The following is a 19,464-nucleotide window of genomic DNA, read 5'->3' as shown; positions in this document are numbered from 1 at the left end:
ACTATCTGGAGGCTGCTTTCAGATGCATGGGGCTAGCTGCCCAGGGGCCCACAAATGTTTAAGGAGCCAGATGATATACCTTCCAGGGTTTGCAGTGACACATATTCTTCTGGGTTTTGTTGTCTTTTTAAAAAACTATTTAATAGAAACTATTCATAATTCAAGGTTTTTTTTGCTCACTGCTGGCCTAGATGATTTGAAAGGAACATTTTTTTTCCCATTAGGGCTCTGGTTGCAAAGCCACACAAATACAAGTGATTGTTGCAGCTCTAATTTGCTCCTTGATCTTTTAGTGCTCAGTTTGTAGAACGCTAAAATTTTCAGGAAAATACATTATGTCTAGTAAAAATGTTAACTCTAAAATATATTAGGAGGAACACATTTTAACTATTTCAAGTTGTTTTAATACATAAGATTTAGGGGCCGGCACTGTGGCATAGCAGGTAAAGCCGCTGCCTACAGTGCAGGCATCCCACATGGACGCTGGTTCAAGTCCTGGCTGCTCCTCTTCCAATCCTGCTCTCTGCTATGGCCTGGGAAAGGAGTGGAAGATGGCCCAAGTCCTTGGGCCCCTGCACTCGCGTGTGAGACTTGGAAGAAGCTCCTGGCTGCTGGCTTCAGATAGCCCCAGCTCTGGCCATTGCAGCCATTTGGGGAGTGAACCAGGGGATGGAAGACCTCTCTCTCTGCCTCTCCTTCTCTGTAACTCTGCCTTTCAAATAAATAAATAAATATTTAAAAAAATACATGATTTATAATTACATAATAATAGCACAATATACTGTGAGATCTGAACACAATTCAGCAAACTCAATGAGAATAAAATTACCTATATTGATTATGTTAACAGAATCCATCACAAGGAAACACAAACTATTTACCTCAGCACTTCTATTTCCTCTGCGGTGTATCTCTGTCCTTGTGCGTCACAAGACTGTGGACTTATAAATGCCTGAGGCTTTTCAAGGAAGGGGTTAGATCCTAGTGGGAAATGTGTTCTCACTGGAGGTGGCTTTGGTTTAATATTTGTTGACTTGACTTTGCAAAGTGGCTTTGTCAAAGGCTCACTCAATGCTTCAGCTCTGTAAAAGATGCACAGAAAAACTGTTCTAGTTTTTCTTCTCATATTTAAGCTTTTCAGGAGACAATTTAGTCAACAAGTAGTCAAACCACCCTAATGTAACATTACATCCTAGTCAGTAAGACACTTCTAGGCTACTCCCAAAGGTAGGATGAATATTTTTACCAAAAATATTCTGTCAACAACATTAATCAAGCACTTATTATGCTTAATTAATTAATAAAGTAAGAGGTATACAAGAATGTACAAAACAATTCCTACCCTTAAGGTGCTCAGTTTTGTGGGGAATGAGAAAGAAGTGCATCAGGATGTGAGCTGCTGGATGGAGGTGCTGCACGTGAACGGATGCACAGCCCAGCCACCGCCTTCACCACTGAAGAGGGTGGGTCAGGGAAGGCTGCTCCGTTGACGCTGGAGCTGCAGACGAGCTCCCCCACCCCCACCCCGGGGGAGAGGGGCCGCGTTTTCCATAGAGAAGCGCATGGGCGCATGTGCAGAATGAGGCAGCCGCGCAGTGAGCTGGGCTCAGTCCACAACAATGGCGGCAGCCCTGGGAAAAGCGCAACGGAGATGAGCTGGGGGAGGAAGGCAGGGCTGCATCCTGCCAGGCCCCGCAGGAAACGCAAGGGAACCTGGACTTTGTTCTGCCGGAAGGGATGAGCTGCACACGGAAGTTCTCCCCTGAGGTCCACACTCTGAAATCACACGCACAACATTTTCTGTGCACACTGTCCTGGAACGAACCCACACTTTTCAACAGCTCCTCCAAGGATCCCATGGCTGACCCCTCCCAGCCCCCTGGTGCACTCAAGGTGCACTCAGGTATACTGGCTGGGTTACCCAGGCAGGTGAGGGGAGGCACCTGCGGTTCTGACAGGGAAGAAGTCAGGAGGAGAAGGCGACCACTGTCAAGTTCTCACATTTACATGCATTTGGGGAAACATGCTAAAGGCTAATAAACAATGGTGATGAAACGGGGAGATGACTGCTATACCTCAAGAACAAAAAGTGGTGCTGGGGGTGGTACAACTATCTAGTCAGAGCCTCAAAGCAGGTAACTGCATTAACTCATGCTGTAGACACACATGCAATGCCTATCCTTTTCCTTTGTCTATAACACCCTTACGAAAGGTATATTTCTCTTATACAAATTCATTCATTCCTTGACTAACACTTACTGAGTACATACCATACGTCAGGGCACTACGCTAGATGCCTAGTTACAGCACTGAACAAAACAGACAAAATTCTCCACCTTCACACAACTTGTATCTGGGAGATGGGGTTAGAGAGTATGAGTTTAATAAACCAGTAAATTTCGTATACCTTCAAAGTGGTAAGAGCTTGAGAAAGAACATCAGAATAAAATAAGCAAGATGAAAGTACCTGTCTAGAATAGGCATCATTGAAAAGTTGACATTTGGGCTAAGAGGTAAGGAAGCTACACATATTGTGTAATTGGGGTATTTGTAGCAAGCTCATTGTCAATTTATTTTGGCAGTGGCTCTGGAAGGCTTTCTGGAAAGGGTAATCTTCCATTTCAGTCATCACAATTATTTCTGTCCCATATATGGCAAAAACTGAAAACATCTGATTGCTCAGTACTTCTTAAATTTAAGCAAGGGACTAGAGAGAGGAGGGAACTTCACTCAGGGAAGGATCTATTCAAAGGTGGAAGTTTGCTACCATGACCCTGCTACACATTTAGATAGATATGCTGTATAACAAGAACTTGAGTGATCAAAACTTACCTATCTAGGGCCTGTCGAGCCAACTGTTTCAGTTTATTTTGCAGGGTTTTATCAGCAGTTTCATAAGACTTAAAAGAAAGAGACACACATTTTAAAACATAATTCCTTTTAATTGGCTTGGTCTATGACATTTCTATGCAAAAATTTTACATGGCACATTATACTTCTTGAAATTATAATAAAAAGAGATCTTTTATTTTCATCCTTCAAGGTATCACTTAAAATAGTGTTAAAAACTTGTCACTGAAATGAACTTACATACTGCTAAAAGTGAACAGTGCTAACTAGATCACATGTGTGTAACCTCAGGTGCACACAGAAATCAGGCTGGATGCTGTCTGTGAATAAATCACCCTGTGAGAAAGCCAGCCTTGGGGAACAGACAGCAGGACCCAGTCTCCACCACAGCAGACCACATGCTGTTTGAAGTCCACAGTCCCAACAGGGGCTCCTCAGAGAGCAGTAAAAGCACTCAGTGTGCCATATTCTATACTTCTCATTAATAAAGCTCTCCCAAACCAAAATGGAATAAAAAAGATTGTTCTAAATCCACAGATCTGTGATCTGAATTTTTCTGCTACTAATTGTTAGGCTATAAAGAGGTTAATTTTCATGGCTGGTGCTGTGGCTTAGTGGGGTAAAGCCATTGCCTGTAGTGCCAGCATCCCATATAAGCACCAGTTCGAGTCCCAGCTGCTCCACTTCCAATCCAGCTCTCTGCTAATGTGCCTGGGAAAGCAGCGGAAGATGGCCCAAGTGCCTGGGCCACTGGCACTCACATGGGAGATGGGGAAGAAGCTCCTGGCTCCTGGCTTTGGCCTGACCCATCCCCAGCCATTGAGGCCATTTGGGGAGTAAACCAATTGATGGACGATCTCTCTCTCTGTAACTGCCTTTCAAATAAATAAAATTTTTTTAAAAAGTTTGATTATTTATCCTTTTAATGAGGAAATAATGATACTTATAATGATAGAATAATTATTTTTCTTCAAGGAGTTAAGGAAAATTCTCTAAGAAATTTCTCAGTATAATTCTGTATAATTTCAGTTGCAGCCATACATACAGTTTTCAGACAGAGATCCACAGCTTCTGTATACAATTCTATAGCATCTTCCACATTCCCTTTCTCATCTTCATCAAAAGCTTGTGTAACAAGAAAATGAGCACGCTCTAAGTCCAACTGATGCTTTGATTTCAAAGGATCAGCACTCTTCGACTGAACTAGAATAGAAAAAAAAACATATACAGAAGGAATATTACCTAAATATAGCCAGGGAACAAAACATTTTAATACATGTAAGACACTCTTTATCAAAACACTGTAATCCCTAATTTAAAAAGTTCAGCAAGATAAAACAAACAAAAATCTTTAAAATCACTTTTTAAAGATTTATTTATTTATTTGAAAGTCAGTTACACATGCACGCGCACGCGCACACACACACACACACACATAGCAGTGGCTACAATGGCCAGGACTGAGCCAGGCTGCAGCCAGGAGCTTCCTGCGGGTCTCCCACGTTGGTGGCAGGGTCCCAACCACCCAAAAGGGTCATCTTTTGCTGCCTTTCCCAAGACATTAGCAGGGACTGGATCAGAAGTGGAGCAGCTAGGACACAAACTGGAGCCCATATGGGATGCTGGTAGTGTAGACAGTTGCTTTACTCGCTATACATTCTCTTTTCAATCATCATTGTAGGCAAAAAAAAAAAAAAAAAAAACAAAAAAAAAAAAACAAAAACCCTCAATTGTGTGATTTATCACACAAAGACCAGTGATGAAGAATACTAAAAATGTAGCACAGGAACAGGCATTTAGCCTAGCAATTAAGATGTCCATAGCCCATACTGGAGTGGAGTTCCCATACTGGGCTGGAGTTCTGCCTCCAGGTCTTAAGTCCATTTTCCCACTGATGCAGACCTTGCAAGACAAGTGATGGCACAAGTAATTGGGTTTCTACCACCCACATGGGAGACCTGGATTAAGTTCCTACGTTCTGGCTTTGCCCTTGGCCTAACCTCATCCACTGTAAACATTTGGGGGAGTGATTCAGTGGATGGGAGATCTCTTTCTATGGCTGTCTCTTAAGTAAATAAATACATTAATTAAAAATTTTTAAAATGTTATAAAAATGCTTTCACCTGAATTTTTCTCTTTACCAATACTCTTATTTATTTAAAAAATAAAACACTGAAGTCCTCCTCTCACATACCCATCTACTCCAAAAACAAAAATGACAAAACCCCAAATCTTGGAAAATGCTACAACATAAGAAACTCTACCCTAAGGTAATTTTTTTTTTTTTTGACAGTGAGAGAGAGAAAGAGAGAGAAAGGTCTTCGTTTTCCGTTGGTTCACCCCCCCAGTGGCCGCTGCAGCCGGCACACCGTGCTGATCCAAAGCCCGGAGCCAGGTGCTTCTCCTGATTTCCCGTGCGGGTGCAGGGCCCAAGGACTTGGGCCATCCTCCACTGCACTCCCAGGCCACAGCAGAGAGCTGGACTGGAAGAGGAGCAACTGGGACAGAATCCGGCACCCCAACCAGGACTAGAACCCGGGGTGCCAGCGCCACAGGCGGAGGATTAGCCCAGTGAGCCACGGTGCCGGCACCCTAAGGTAATTAAAATTTCTTTCAACAACAGACTGTAGCTATGTTATATTCGGCCCTGATGATAAAAGCTCCTGCTTTTCTTATTCACCTGTACTTTTACTGCTCTTTAAAGTAAGTATTTCCATCTTTTTTTTTTTTTTTGACAGAGTGGATAGTGAGAGAGAGACAGACAGAAAGAAAGGTCTTCCTTTTTGCTGTTGGTTCACCCTCCAATGGCCGCCGCGTCTGGTGCATCACGCTGATCCGAAGGCAGGAGCCAGGTGCTTCTCTTGGTCTCCCATGCGGGTGCAGGGCCCAAGCACTTGGGCCATCCTCCACTGCACTCCCGGGCCATAGCAGAGAGCTGGCCTGGAAGAGGGGCAACCGGGACAGAATCCGGCACCCCAACCGGGACTAGAACCTGGTGTGCCGGCGCTGCAAGGCGGAGGATTAGCCTGTTAAACCACAGCACCGGCCAGTATTTCCATCTTAATACAAAGATATCTTGCTACAAAACATCCAGAATATATCAAGTTCTACAACTCAACAATAAAAAGACAAGTCAAAGATCTCAACAGACATTTCCCAGAGGTATTCCAATGGCCAGCTGGCAGGGAGAAGCAGCTCAGCATCATGAGCATCAAACACTAATCAAAATCACACTGCGAGGGTGGCACTGTGGCGCAGCGGGTTAAAGCCCTGGCCTGAAGCGCCGGCATCCATATGGGCGCCAGTTCTAGTACCGGCTGCTCCTCTTCCAATCCAGCTCTCTGCTATGGCCTTAGTGCTTGGACCCCTGCACCCACGTGGGAGACCCGGAAGAAGCTCTTGGCTCTTGGTTCCTGGCTTTGGATCAACCCAGCTCCAGCTGTTGTGGTCATTTGGGGAGTGAACCAGTGGATGGAAGACCTCTCTCTGTCTTCCCCTCTCTTTCTGTAGCTCTACTTCTCAAATAAATAAATCTTAAAAAAAAAAAAAAAAAAAAAACAAAAAACTGGCACTGTGAATAAGATTTTTATTTGATAAAGAACACTTCTGCTAAAAATGATAAATAAGAAAATTTAACTCTAAATTCAGCTTTATTTAAGAAACAAGCTGGGTCAAAACCTGGCTGAAACAATGTATGTATAATTATGCTTTAAAATTCCGTTTTGAACTTTGTTTCATTGCCAAAGCCTTATCTTCCAGAGATTAGGGCTGTCTCATTCTGTGCCAGGTATCACATTTATAAAGTCTGTGTTGAGAATTTACTTACCAGAAATCAAATGTGATTTTTAAGGTTTAGTTGCACTTCAAAGTACAAAGAGTATTTAAAGAATTCTTTAGCAAAAATAAAAGGGGAGGTCAGCGCCGCGGCTCAATAGGCTAATCCTCCGCCTGCGGCACTGGCACCCCGGGTTCTAGTCCTGGTGGGGGTGCCGGATTCTGTCTTGGTTGCTCCTCTTCCAGTCCAGCTCTCTGCTGTGGCCCGGGAGTGCAGTGGAGGATGGCCCAAGTCCTTGGGCCCTGCACCCGCATGGGAAACCAGGAGAAGCACCTGGCTCCTGGCTTCGGATCAGCGCAGTGCGCCAGCCACAGTGCGCCGGCCACAGTGGCCATTGGGGGGTGAACCAAGGGAAAAAGGAAGACCTTTCTCTCTGTCTCTCTCTCTCACTGTCCACTTTGCCTGTTAAAAAAAATTTTAAAAAGAAAAAAGAAAAGGGGATTCTTATTTTTCCCCAGTTGTTCTAAGGACCCCTAGGATATAAAAAAACCACTGACTGAGGTAAATCTGACAGACAATGGGGTGCCTGAGCATGAGTACATCCGAAGGGGAAAACAGAAATGTCCTGCTGGCGGCCAGGGTTTCTCTCCCCTCCAGAGAGTTGGATTCCACAGTCTGGCATGCTGCAGATCGGGAGATTAAGGGCTTCCTGACGGCACACGCAATCACTCATCTATCACCCAGCACACACTGCATGGCCAAATATGCACCAATAAATGGTTGTGGAAATAAAGGGACAGGGGAATGGAAAAATCATGGAAGCAAGCATGCTACCACCTTCTATACTTCAGAGATAATTTTATTTGAACACACTGTTTAGGAAATAACATACCTAGTTATTGGTCAGTTATTGTAAGAATTTTGCTTACTTTGCTGGGAAAACAAATTACCTTTGAATTACTGGTATTCCGAACACATAAGTCAGAGAAACTTTGTATCAAGTGAGGGCCCATTCCTCAGGTAGTCCACTTTTTAATGCAAACAATTCCTGGGTATCCCCCTGAAGTAAACTGTGTTGTGTTTAAGGGGACAGCAATCCTAAGTAGCTGCTCACATGTAAAGAGCAGTAGAGAGCAGAGTCCAACAGAGTGGAGATTCTTCTGCTTATGCTTTTATTACACAGCAACAGAAAGAGAGCCTCTTAAGAGGTCAGTGCACTTCTTTTTAAATATTTATTTATGTATGTATTTGAAATGCAGATAGAGAAAAGGAGAGAGCAAAAGGAGAAGGAGAGGGAGAGAGCTAACTCTTATTCATTGGTTCACTCCCCAAATACCTACAAACAGTTGGGGCTGGGCCAGATCAAAGCCAGAAGTCAGGAACTCAATCTGGGTCTCCCACATGGGTGTAAGGGGCTCAGGGTACCTATCAGTAGGAAACTGGAATTGGAAGTGGAGCTTGGATTCAAGCCCAGGTATTCCACGGTATGCAGGCATCCCAAGCAGTGTCTTAACTGCTGTGCCACACACTTGTCTCAGATGAATGCACTTCTAAAACAAGATGTCAATACATGATCATTTTCTTTACTCTCCATATGAGCAGCAGATTTTGAGATAAAAACTTACCTCTACCAAAACGGTGACTATTAAGCCTACATACATTCTATCTCAGCACTTGCCATGCCGTTTACAAAAATAAGTATGTTGTTCCAGGTCTCCGCTTACATGCTGCTTTTCCAAATTACAGTTTGGAAGTTCAGCAAAGGTTTGGATGTAGAGGACACTGGCAGAGAGGAGACTGTGAACACCCTGCTCAAGTCTTTAAACCCTGAAGAACAGTTACCAATTTAACACCAGAAGAAGCCATGCCACACATGTTGCACACACAGACTCTGTCCTCGCCCTGCCCTGATAAACTGTTTCAATGGAGATGATTCGTCATCTATGCACCTCCAGGAAACTGGACTTATCTCCAAGGTTCATCTTCAGAGACCTGCTGCCTATTTCTTTTTTCTTTTTTTTTTCTTACAGATTTATTTATTTGAAAGTCAGAGTTACAACAGAGAGAGAAGGAGAGGCAGAAAGAGAGAGAGAGAGGGTCTTCCATCCCCTGGTTCACTCCCCAGTTGGTTGTAACGGCCGGAGCTGTCTGAAAGGAAGCCAGGAGCTTCTTCCAGGTTTCCCACGTGGGTGCAGCGACCCAAGGACGTGGGCCATCTCCCACTGCTTTTCCAGGCCATAGCAGAGAGCTGGATCGGAAGTGGAGCACGTGGATCTTAAACCAGTGCCTATATGGGATGCCAGCACTGCAGGTGGTAGCTTTACCCACCAAGCCACAGTGCTGGCCCCATGTTGCTTACTTCTACATTAAGGTTTTAAATGGGTGATTACCAAAAGAGGAATGAGTAGCAAGAATGAAGACAAGACCCAGAGATAACAGTGGGGAGAAAGAAACACATGGGAGAGAACAAACATTACTTTACTCACCTGCTGAGTGGAGAGCTTGGACTCTTTCCAGATACTCATTTATTTTTTCTTGAATATGTTCCAGGCTTGATCCTGCCATCTCAGCATAAATTAAGGCCTGAGCAGCTTCCTAAAAACAAAGGAAGCCAACAGACACATTATAATTTGAGTTTTCTTTGTCTCTTTCTAATTCACTATTCTATTGGTTTCCATGAATGACAAAACAACAAGAATGTCCTTAAGGTTTTAGGTTTTTTTTTTTTTTTTGACAGGCAGAGTGGACAGTGAGAGAGAGAGACAGAGAGAAAGGTCTTCCTTTGCCATTTGTTTACCCTCCAATGGCCGCCGCGGCCGGTGCGCTGCAGCTGGCGTACCGTGCTGATCCGAAGCCAGGAGCCAGGTGCTTCTCCTGGTCTCCCATGTGGGTGCAGGGCCCAAGGACTTGGGCCATCCTCCACTGCACTCCCGGGCCACAGCAGAGAGCTGGACTGGAAGAGGGGCAACCAGGACAGAATCCGGTGCCCTGACCAGGACTAGAACCCGGGGTGCTGGTGCCGCAGGCGGAGGATTAGCCTAGTGAGCCGTGGCGCCGGCGGTTTTAGTATTTTTTAATACCTCTATATTATCCTCCAATATCTTTTCTTCAGATTTCTTTTTATTTTTTAAGATTTATTTATGATTTGAAAGTTGAAAGGCTGAGAGAGGGAGAATCTTGCAACTGCTGGTTCTCTCCTCAAATGGTCACATTGGCTGGGGCTGGGCCAGGAAGAAGCCAGAAGCCTGGAACTCTATCCAGGTGTCCCACATGGGTGGCAGGGGCCCAATTACTTGGGCCACCTTCTGCTTTCCAGGTGCATCAGCAGGGAGCTAGACTGGAAGTGGAGCAGCTGAGACTCCAACTGGAGCCCACAGGGTATGCTAGCATTTGCAGGCAACGGTTTAACCTGCTGTGCCACAATGCCAACCAGGTATCTACAGTTTCTTATGCTCATGATTTTCATACACTGTTAAAAATTTATGAACTTGGGGACAGCGCTGTGGCACAGTGGGTTAAAACCCTGGCCTGAAGCGCCGGCATCCCATATGGGCGCTGGTTCTAATCCCAGCTGCTCCTCTTCCTATCCAGCTCTCTGCTGTGGCCTGGGAAAGCAGTAGAAAGCCCCTGCACCCACGTGGGAGACCCAGAGGAAGCTCCTGGCTCCTGGCTTCGGATCGGCACAGCTCCGGCCATGTGGCCAACTGGGGAGTGAACCTGTGGATGGAAGCCCTCTCTCTGTGTCTCTACCTCTCTCTGTAACTCTTTCAAATAAATAAAATAAATCTTTAAAAAAAATTTATGAACTCAAGTATGTGAGACTTATTATAACCACTTTTAAAAAAAGATTTATTTGAAAGGCAGACTCAGAGAGAGAGGGAGAGGCATAGAGAGACATAGAGATCTTTCATTCACTGGTTCACTCCCCAAATGACCATAACGGACAGGGCTAGGACAAGATGAAGCCAGGAACCTGGAACTCCACGTGGTCTCCCATGTGGGTGGCAAGGACCCAGACATTTGGGCCATCTTCTGCTGCCTTCCCAGGCACAGTTGCAGGGAGCTGGTTCGGAAGTGTAGCAGCTAGGACTTGAACTGGTGCTCTTACAGAATGCCAGCACTGTAGGTGGTGGCTTAATCCACTGTGCTAGAACATGGCCCCATAAATATCTCTTCACAACAGCTGTGATTTACATGCTTTCTGTTTTCATTATGCAGCAGATTAGACAGAAAACTATATATCTAGAAGAGGTAAAATGATTCTTAAAAGCACTAAAACTGTAAGATATCAAGAAAAGAGGAGAAGAAAAAGTTTAGATAGAAAATAAACCTCACAAAAGGAAGACAATGTTTACCTCCACAGAAAATACTAAGGGTGACATTTTAAAGCAGGTTTCAGTTGGATTTAATAAACATTTTTTTTTTTTTCTTTACAGGCAGAGTGGATAGTGAGAGAGAGAGACAGAGAGAAAGGTCTTCCTTTTTGCCGTTGGTTCACCCTCCAATGGCCACTGCGGCCGGCGCTTCTCGCTGATCCGAAGCCAGGAGCCAGGTGCTTCTCCTGGTCTCCCATGCGGGTGCAGGGCCCAAGGACTTGGGCCATCCTCCACTGCCTTCCTGGGCCATAGCAGAGAGCTGGCCTGGAAGAGGGGCAACCGGGACAGAATCCGGCGCCCCAACCGGGACTAGAACCCGGTGTGCCGGCACCACAAGGCGGAGGATTAGCCTGTTAAGCCACGGCGCCGGCCAATAAACATATTTTATTAAGAAAACTTTGGGGTCAGGGTTGTGGCATAGCAGGTAAAGCTACTGCCTGCAACACTGGCATCCCATATCGGCGCTGGTTCCAGTCCCAGCTGCTCCATTTCCAATCCAACTCAGTGCTAACAGCCTGGGAAAGCAGAAGAAGATGGCCAAAGTGCTTAGGCCCCTGACACCCATGTGAGAGACCTAGAAAAAGCTCTTGCCTTCAGCATGGCCCAGCCCTGACCATTGTGGCCACTGGGGGAGTAAACCAGCAAATGGGATCTCCCCTTTTCTCTCTATAACTCTTTCACATAAATAAAAAGAAAGAAAACCTTGACTCTTCTTCCAGCTGTACTGTCACTTCCCCAGTCAGTTATGCTATGGTTGGAGAGCTCTCGCTCTTTCCATCGCCATTCAGAGCAGGTTACCAATGCTGCCACCCAGCAAGAGCTGTCAGGGCTCTCCAAGTGACACAGCCTCCTACGGTCACTGCCCCATCTGCTAAGCTCCATGGGGTCTCATGCCTGACTGCCCTTTTCTACCATGTATACCTACTGGGCATCAACTCTGGAATCCAGTTATGTAAGCAGTTGTTTCACCAAACCTCACAAAATCAGTAAAAAGCCAGGTTGATTCTAGTGGGAATTCAATCTAAAGGCAGTAGGGTAGAAAAAACATGAATTCTCAGATTCCACAACTCAGATATTTTACGGGAGAAAAGAAAACTTTACACATAAACATAAATATTGTATCTTATGCACCATCATTATGTAAATACTTATACACATCAACAAACCTAATGCCTTATTATATAATAAAGCATTCAATAATCTTAGATATAATGATTTTTACATAATATTCTTGCTTAAAAAATAAAGATGGCATGTGTATTTTGCCCAGCAGTTAAGATACCAGTTGGGATGCCCAGATCCCATATCAGAGTGCCTGAGCCTGAATCCCGGCTCCATGTCCAGCTTCCTGTGTCTGACACCCTGGGAGGCAGGTGCTTTCTGTCACCTACATGGAAGACTCAAACTAGAGCCTGGCTTCCACTTCAGCCTGGCCCAATACTGGCACAAAGGGGGTGAATCGGCACATGGCAGCTTGCTGTCTCGCTGCCTTTCAAATAAAAAATAAGCAAACAGAAAAAAAGCCCATTTTTAAATTGCTGGTATCAATTTTATTTTACTCATATTAAAAATAACTAATTCAGAAATTGCTTAGAGAACAGTACTACAACAGAAAACACTGGAAATCAACTGATAAAGTTTATATAAATCATTTCTAGATGCACAATCACTTCTTTTTTAAGATTTATTTATTTAATTGAAAGGCACATTTACAGAGAGGCAGAGGCAGAGAGAGACAGAGAGAGGTCTTCCATCCACTGGTTCACTCCCCAGATGGCTGCAATGGCTGGAGCTGTGCCGATCTGAAGCCAGGGGCTTCATCCAGGTCTCCCATGAGAGTGCAGGGGCCCAAGGACTTGGGCCATCTTCCACTGCTTTCCCAGGCCATAGCAGAGAGCTGGATCAGAAGTGGAGCAGCTGGGACTCGAACTGGCGCCCATATGGGATGCTAGCAACGTAGGCGGCGGCTTTATCCGCTACACCACAGTGCCAGCCCCACAAACATTTCTTTTACTTTCTCAAAGAGGAAAAAATTTTCCTACATGACCTATATGTAATCCTATAGGAAAATGAGGCATTGCATAGTTCCTTCTGCTTTGGAAAAAGCTATTTTTACATTGTACTATTCTTAATGATACTTTTTTTTTCATGTTTATGTGGTATTGATACAAAGAGATCCAATGTAGTTCACAGATACAATTCTAAGAACATAATGATATTCCTTTTTTATATAATTTTTTTATAAAACCATTTTATGATATTCCCCTTTTCTCTCCAACCTTTCCTCTCCCTTTCTCTCCCTCATTTTAGTTTTTGAGATATTTCACATATTCTTAAATTAATATTATAGTCAAGGGCTTAATACTCCACTAAATAAAGAGATTAAAGTAAAATAGATTCGACTCTATCAATGGTAATATAGGCAAGACTATAAACAACAATCAAATGAAAAGATGACCATTTCACCCCTATGCAGTAAATTTTAAAATAATCATAGCTATTAAAAACTATACTAGTATATCATTCTTGACCACTAGTTTGACAAAGATACAAAAAACAAAGTCTGACTAAAATAATATTTGCAGTAAAATTGAGTCATTTCTTTTTTTTTCTTTTTCTTTTTTTTTTGAAGCACTTCTGTCCCTACCAGTTGCATTTGTGTTTTCCTGTTTGTAATAAATTGTAATTGTGGGGCCAATGTCGTGGTGCACCAGGTTAAGCCTCCGCCTGCGGCGCTGGCATCCCATATGGGCACCGGGTTCTAGTCCTGGTTGCTCCTCTTCCAGTCCAGCTCTCTGCTGTGGCCTGGGAGGGCAGTGGAGGATGGTCCAAGTGCTTGGGCCCCTGAATTAGCAGTCAGCTGGATAGGAAGTGGAGCAGCTGGGACTCCAACTGGTGCCCATATGGAATGCTGCTGCCACAAGTGGCCACTTTATCCACTACACTAAAGTGCCAGCCCCTTCACTGTGGTTTTTATTTGTATTTCCTGATAACTAGTGATCCTGAGTATCTTTTCATGTGTCTGTTGACCATTTGTATGTCATCCTTTCAAAAATGCCTATTCATTTCCTTAGCCCATCTCTTAGCTGGATTGTTCTGTTGGTATTTTCTTGAGCTCCTTAATATATACTAGATATTAATCCTTAATCTGATGTATGGTTTGGAAATATTTTCTCCCATTCTTTTAGTTACCGCTTTACTTTGTTGAGTGTTTACTTTGTTCTGCAGAATCCCACTTGCCAATTTTTGCCTTTACTGCCTGCATTTTTTAATTTGAAAGTATGAGTTACACACACACACACACACAGATGTCTTCCATCTGCTGGTTCACTCCCCAGATGGCCGTAATGGCCAGAGCTGTACCGATCTGAAGCCAGGAACCAGGGGCTTCTTCCAGGTCTTCCCATGCAGGTGCAGTGGCCCAAGGATTTGGGCCATCTCCCACTGCTTTCCCAGGCCACAGCAGAGAGCTGGATCAGAAGTGGAGCAGCTGGGACTTGAGCCACTGCCCCTACAGGATGCCCATGCTGCAGGCGGTGGCCTTACCCACTACGCCACAGCGCCGGCCCCTCTGCAGTCTTATACAAGAGGTCTGTGCTTTTGCCAATGTCTTGCAGTGTTTCTCCTGTTTTCCTTTAGGAATCTGACAGTTTTAGGTCTTAGATTTAGAGCCCTGATCCATGTGAGTTGATTTTTGCACAGGGTTTCAGGTATGGGTGTTGTTCCACATTTCCGTAGAGATCTAATTTTCCGAATTGTTCTTTCTCCAAGGAGGGATTTTAGCTCATTTATCAAAGAATGGTAGGTTGTAGATGTATCCCACTATTGTAACCTGTTGATATTTGTCAGCACCGTTTCATAAAACTAAAACACACAGAATTTTCTTTTAAAGAAACACCACCTGATGAAACTTTTAACAAAGTCCACAAGGAACAATTCTGAAACACACCATCTCTAAATATAAATTATAAAATAAAGGTAGTAAGGTAGTAATCCGAAGCAAATCACACTTTACTGATGGTACATATAGCTATTGTTTAAAAAAAAAAAACCTTCAGTATGATCAAAGTCTGACATTCTTCCTAAAAGACAAGGCATCCTACAGATGCGGCTGGCTGTGCCTGTGGCCGGAGCTGGGGGGCGTGGGCATGATTTCCCACGCGGCGGGCACTCAGGCCCTCTGATTTAGCAAATCCGCACCCAGTAACTCACTCAGAAGAGACTCTGAACGGATGTGCCAAAAATCATTCGCTATAAAAATAATTGCATAAAGATGCTGAAAAAGCAGAATGGGCCTCAACGTCCAGGAGTTTGTACATAAACTACAGTACATGCACGTAAGGAAAATACGATGCGCAGCTGCTATTCAAAATTACAGGAGTAAATTTAACTATCTGGGACAAATGCGAAAAAAAGAACAGGTGAAAAATTAGTAGTCAACAGTACGACCCAAGTTTTATTAAAAAAAAAAGTTTTACACACCCCCAACGGCAAGCAACCGCAAAGAAGTACACCCAGTGCTGGGGTCTCATCCTTTTAAAATTCAGTTTATTACTTCAGGGGCACGAATCCAAGCCGGGCGACAGCGCGAGCAGCCCCAGGCCCCGCCCCCGGCCCTACCTTGTAGTAAAACACCGCCTCCGAGTAGCGGCCCTCGTGGTCGCTCCGCACCGCCCGCCGCGCGAACTGCACCGCGTCCCGCTCCAGCGCCGCCGCGTCCATGGCGCCCAGGCCGCGCCGGCCCGGGCGGGGCCCTGACGCGCGGCAGTGCCCGGCCCGCCGCGGCGCCCCCCGCAACCACGGCCGGGGCTCGGGGCCGCGTCCGCCCGCGGGCCGCGGGGTGCGGGCTTTCCCGACGGCGACCCGCCGCGCCGCCCACTGCCTCGGCGCAGCCTGGCTCCCGGCCCGGTTCGCCGTCAGCCGAAAATCCCCACTCCTCGGTCGCGGAGCCCCTCGCCCCGCCCACCGGCCGCAGTGCGCAGGCGCACCCCGGACGGCGGGCGGAGGCCTGGTAGACTAGAGCCTGTTTAAAGGGCACTGGGCTGGGCGGGGCTAAAACTGGGCTTCGTGGAGGGGCGTGGCCTGTGGTGCACGTGACCGCTGTGGCGCTCCGGATTGGGCTGGCAGTGACAGGTGTCGGGTTTCAGCTGTAGACTTCACACAGGGCCGGCGGAGGCGGCGGCGGTCCGCAGTTGGCACGAGAGGAGCATGCGCCTTACGGAGCCTTCCCTGCGCTGTGAGGAGCGCCTCCCAGCTCCCCCTGCACTGATCAGAAACAAAGCTAGGGCCTAACGTGAGGCTGTGACGTTAGGCTGAGATGCTCCTGGCTAGCATTTGTTTGCCACATGCTTTTTTTTACTCTCCACACCACCCAACCCCCTGTGCCATGTATATGGTATTGTTGGTTGGTTAACAATGTAGTCTATTTTCATTTGTAGGTAGCATCCTTAGGTTAACGTCGTGAAGTTATTGGATAACTGGGGGGTTCTCTGGTTAATGTCTTCCTCCCTGAGAAGTCAGAATTCAGCTGCAACAGTGGTTTCCTTAGTAGGAAAGACCAGAATAGTCTGTAAGGTTAGGGGCCAGCTTGGAGGTTGGGAAGGGACGCCAAGGAGAGCTACAGGAAGCCATGGGTGGGGCCCATTCTCTCAAAGGGGGAAAGAACTGACCAGAGCAGTCGGATTATTGATCACAGTGCATGGAAGCAAGCATAATCCAAAGTGTATACATGCAGTGGAAGTCTCTTCAGAGTTAGGCTGAGTTTTCCCACAGTCCAACAGGTTTCCCCAGCCAGGTGATTTGCATTTCTGGGTGGAGCTGGGGGGAGGTCTGCACTACCCTTAGCTAGGGACTTTGCCAGTCCATCAGGTGCCTCAGAATGACCCTCCACATGCCCTCCTGATGGATAGACAATGTCAAATCTTGGGCATTGGGGTGAAGGTCTCAGCTTCTGTGCTGCTTCGTGCTGGACAGGGGTGTCACTTTGGCCCACCGCAGGGCCCAAGTGTTCTGGGGTGTGGCTGCAGGGATCCCGCAGCAGGTGCTGGAGCCTTAGGGAAGAGAGGGTGGTCCACTCTGGAGAGGTCTGCCCTTGCTATCCAGGGGACTGTAGGCGGCCTCGTGGAGGAATTTGATGTTGAAGTGTTGATGGTCTTGCATTACCATTTGGAAATGGATTTGCTGTGTTCTAGGGGAGATAAACTATACTGAATGATTCAAAAGGGGAGTCCCAGGAGTTAGGACAAAGAGGAGAGATATTAGAAGAATCACTAGGGGTAGGAGAGGGGATGGGAACCAATCTCTCCGGGAGTTCAGAACCCATGCCCAGGGTCTCTAGTTTCCCTGTAGTCTCTGCTAACCTAATCTCAAACAATATTCAACTTCCACAAAACTACAAAATTCTTTTTTTAAAAAAAGATTTATTTATTTGAAAGGCAGAGTTGAGAGAGAGAGAGAGAGAGGGAAGGAGGTAGAGAGAGAGGGAATCTTTTACCTACTACTGGTTTACTTCCCAAATGGCCACAACAGCTGGAGCTGGGCTGATCTGAAGCCAAGGGCCAAGAGCTTCTTCCAGATCTCCCATATGGATGGCAGGAGTCCAAGCCCTTGGGTCATCTCCTGCTGCTTTCTTAGGCACATTAGCAGGGAGCTGGATTGAAAATGAAGCAGTTGGGACTCGAACCCGCATCCATATGGTGGTACTGGTACTGCAGGTGGTGGCTTTACCCACTATGCCAGCCCCTCTACAACATACTTATATTCCCTCAGTTACTTGTTCCTTTTCCTTTCTAGTCTGGAATAATTCAATCATTATACTTTAGGGCAAAATTTCATATACAATGTCTTTGTCCACAAAAAATTCTTGTGCCTTCCTGACCTCCCCACCTAGAATGCATTCTTATGCTTATAACCTCTCTTTCATTTCTCTCTTCTCCTATCTGCTGGTACCTTCACCCGAATTATTTGTTCTATAACATTTCCTGGCCAGCAGATGCAGGTACAAATATACTTCCAGAGTTATTGGAGAGGTATACAGGACATTTTGTTTTATTGAGGGTGCAGGCTTCCCCTTGCGCAGCTGTAGAGGTGTTCAGTTTTGGAGAAGTACACAGTCCTCGGTAGGGAAAGATTGATATTGAACAAGGACAGGTCTCTGGCCGGAAGTGGCAACACGCAGTGAACTGTGTGCACTGGGCTGGGTGCCCTGCTGTTACTGTTACCCTCACACACATCGCCAGCCTTGGGTGACAGTGTCCAGATTTCTGAATGTCGAGGACATTCTGATAATAGGAGTATTAGGGGCCAGTAGTGGCGAATAAAGGGCAGGTGAGATCAGTCAGGGAGGTTAGTGCAAGGTTTTGTTGTAATGTCTCTTCTGAGTGGGACAGTTTGGTAGGACAATAAAAGGTATGGGGAAAGATATTCCTCCCAGGGTGTGCATTTAAGAGGAGGTGGAGGGATCAGGCTTGGGTCGGGTTGGCCATCTATGCTGTGAAGCAGGATCGAGGACCGAAAGTTGTGTCCAGAGGAAGTAGCAAGGGCAGAGTATGTGGACATGTCCACTAAGAAGTCTGTTGTCCCCTGCCATATCCAAGGTGACTCAAGGCTCAGCCATGACGTTGGGAAATGTGGGCATTAACATGGCTTCTGGGCCCTGTCAGGCAGGAAGCAGAGAGTCACCCACTTCCGTTTCCTGGGAGAAAGGAGTGTGTGGAGCATGGTCTCATTTCTGGAGCTTGTGTTTGATGTCTGCTGAGGCTCGAGCGTTGAAGGGGACAACCAGGATGGCAAGGCGGGCCTTCCTGACCGTCAAGATCAAAGTCTGTATTTTTTTTTGCTTGGCCTCTGCCAGTCTAGAGAGAAATAAGATAGAGTTTTGGCACAGGGCCATGGAGGCTTAAGGGCCCTCAGACTGTTTGGAAAGATTGTGCCCAAAGAGACGAAACTGAAGGAAGCTGTGGGTTCCATTCGTTCCAGAAGTCTAGAGTGGGGCCAGAGGACATTACCAAGAGAAACCATATGCTGCTTTTTTTTTTTTTTCCGAGTCTGGGGACCAAATCTGTATCCTAAGGACAAATCACGAGGGCTGGAAGGCAGATGTCCCCTTCTTTTGAAAATGGCCCAACTGAGGGCCAACCAGCTCAAGCCCTGTCTAGGGTATCCTGCCGGAAATGAGGGATCCAGGTTCAACGGGAGTCTGCCTCGCTGGGGGTGTCCCACCCTCTGAGGGGGACTTGTGGTGCCCAGCACTTCCCCTTTAAGATGGAAAGTCTCTAATCCACTGCTGGTGGGAATGGAAATTGGTACAGCCACGACGGAAGACAGTATGGCGATATCTCAAAAATCTGAATATAGACCTACCATATGACCCAGCCAGCCCACTCCTGGGAATTTACCCAAGGGAAATGAAATCAGCATGTGAAAGGGGTATCTGTACCTGCATGTTCATTTCAGCTCAGTTTA

The 19,464-nt window shown here is 46.0% G+C and overlaps 1 protein-coding gene across 2 annotated transcripts in view; it reads right to left on the bottom strand.

Moving 5' to 3' along the window:
• CAPN7 (calpain 7) overlaps positions 1–15,723 on the bottom strand; it is a 51,881-nt gene extending 36,158 nt beyond the window's left edge. For both annotated transcript variants that reach the window (XM_062214850.1, XM_062214858.1), the window contains exons 1-5: positions 15,622–15,723; positions 9,112–9,220; positions 3,896–4,053; positions 2,833–2,900; positions 882–1,082 (exon numbers count right to left, since the gene is read on the bottom strand). In XM_062214850.1, coding sequence (XP_062070834.1) covers positions 882–1,082; positions 2,833–2,900; positions 3,896–4,053; positions 9,112–9,220; positions 15,622–15,723 — 638 coding nt within the window. The remainder of the gene's footprint in view (positions 1–881; positions 1,083–2,832; positions 2,901–3,895; positions 4,054–9,111; positions 9,221–15,621) is intronic.
• Between the last annotated feature and the right edge of the window lie 3,741 nt (positions 15,724–19,464).

Source organism: Lepus europaeus, chromosome 2 (genome assembly GCF_033115175.1).
Source record: "Lepus europaeus isolate LE1 chromosome 2, mLepTim1.pri, whole genome shotgun sequence".
NCBI classification, from domain to species: domain Eukaryota; kingdom Metazoa; phylum Chordata; class Mammalia; order Lagomorpha; family Leporidae; genus Lepus; species Lepus europaeus.
Note: the sequence above shows the minus strand (reverse complement) of the source record. Positions and strands in the feature narration are given on the sequence as shown.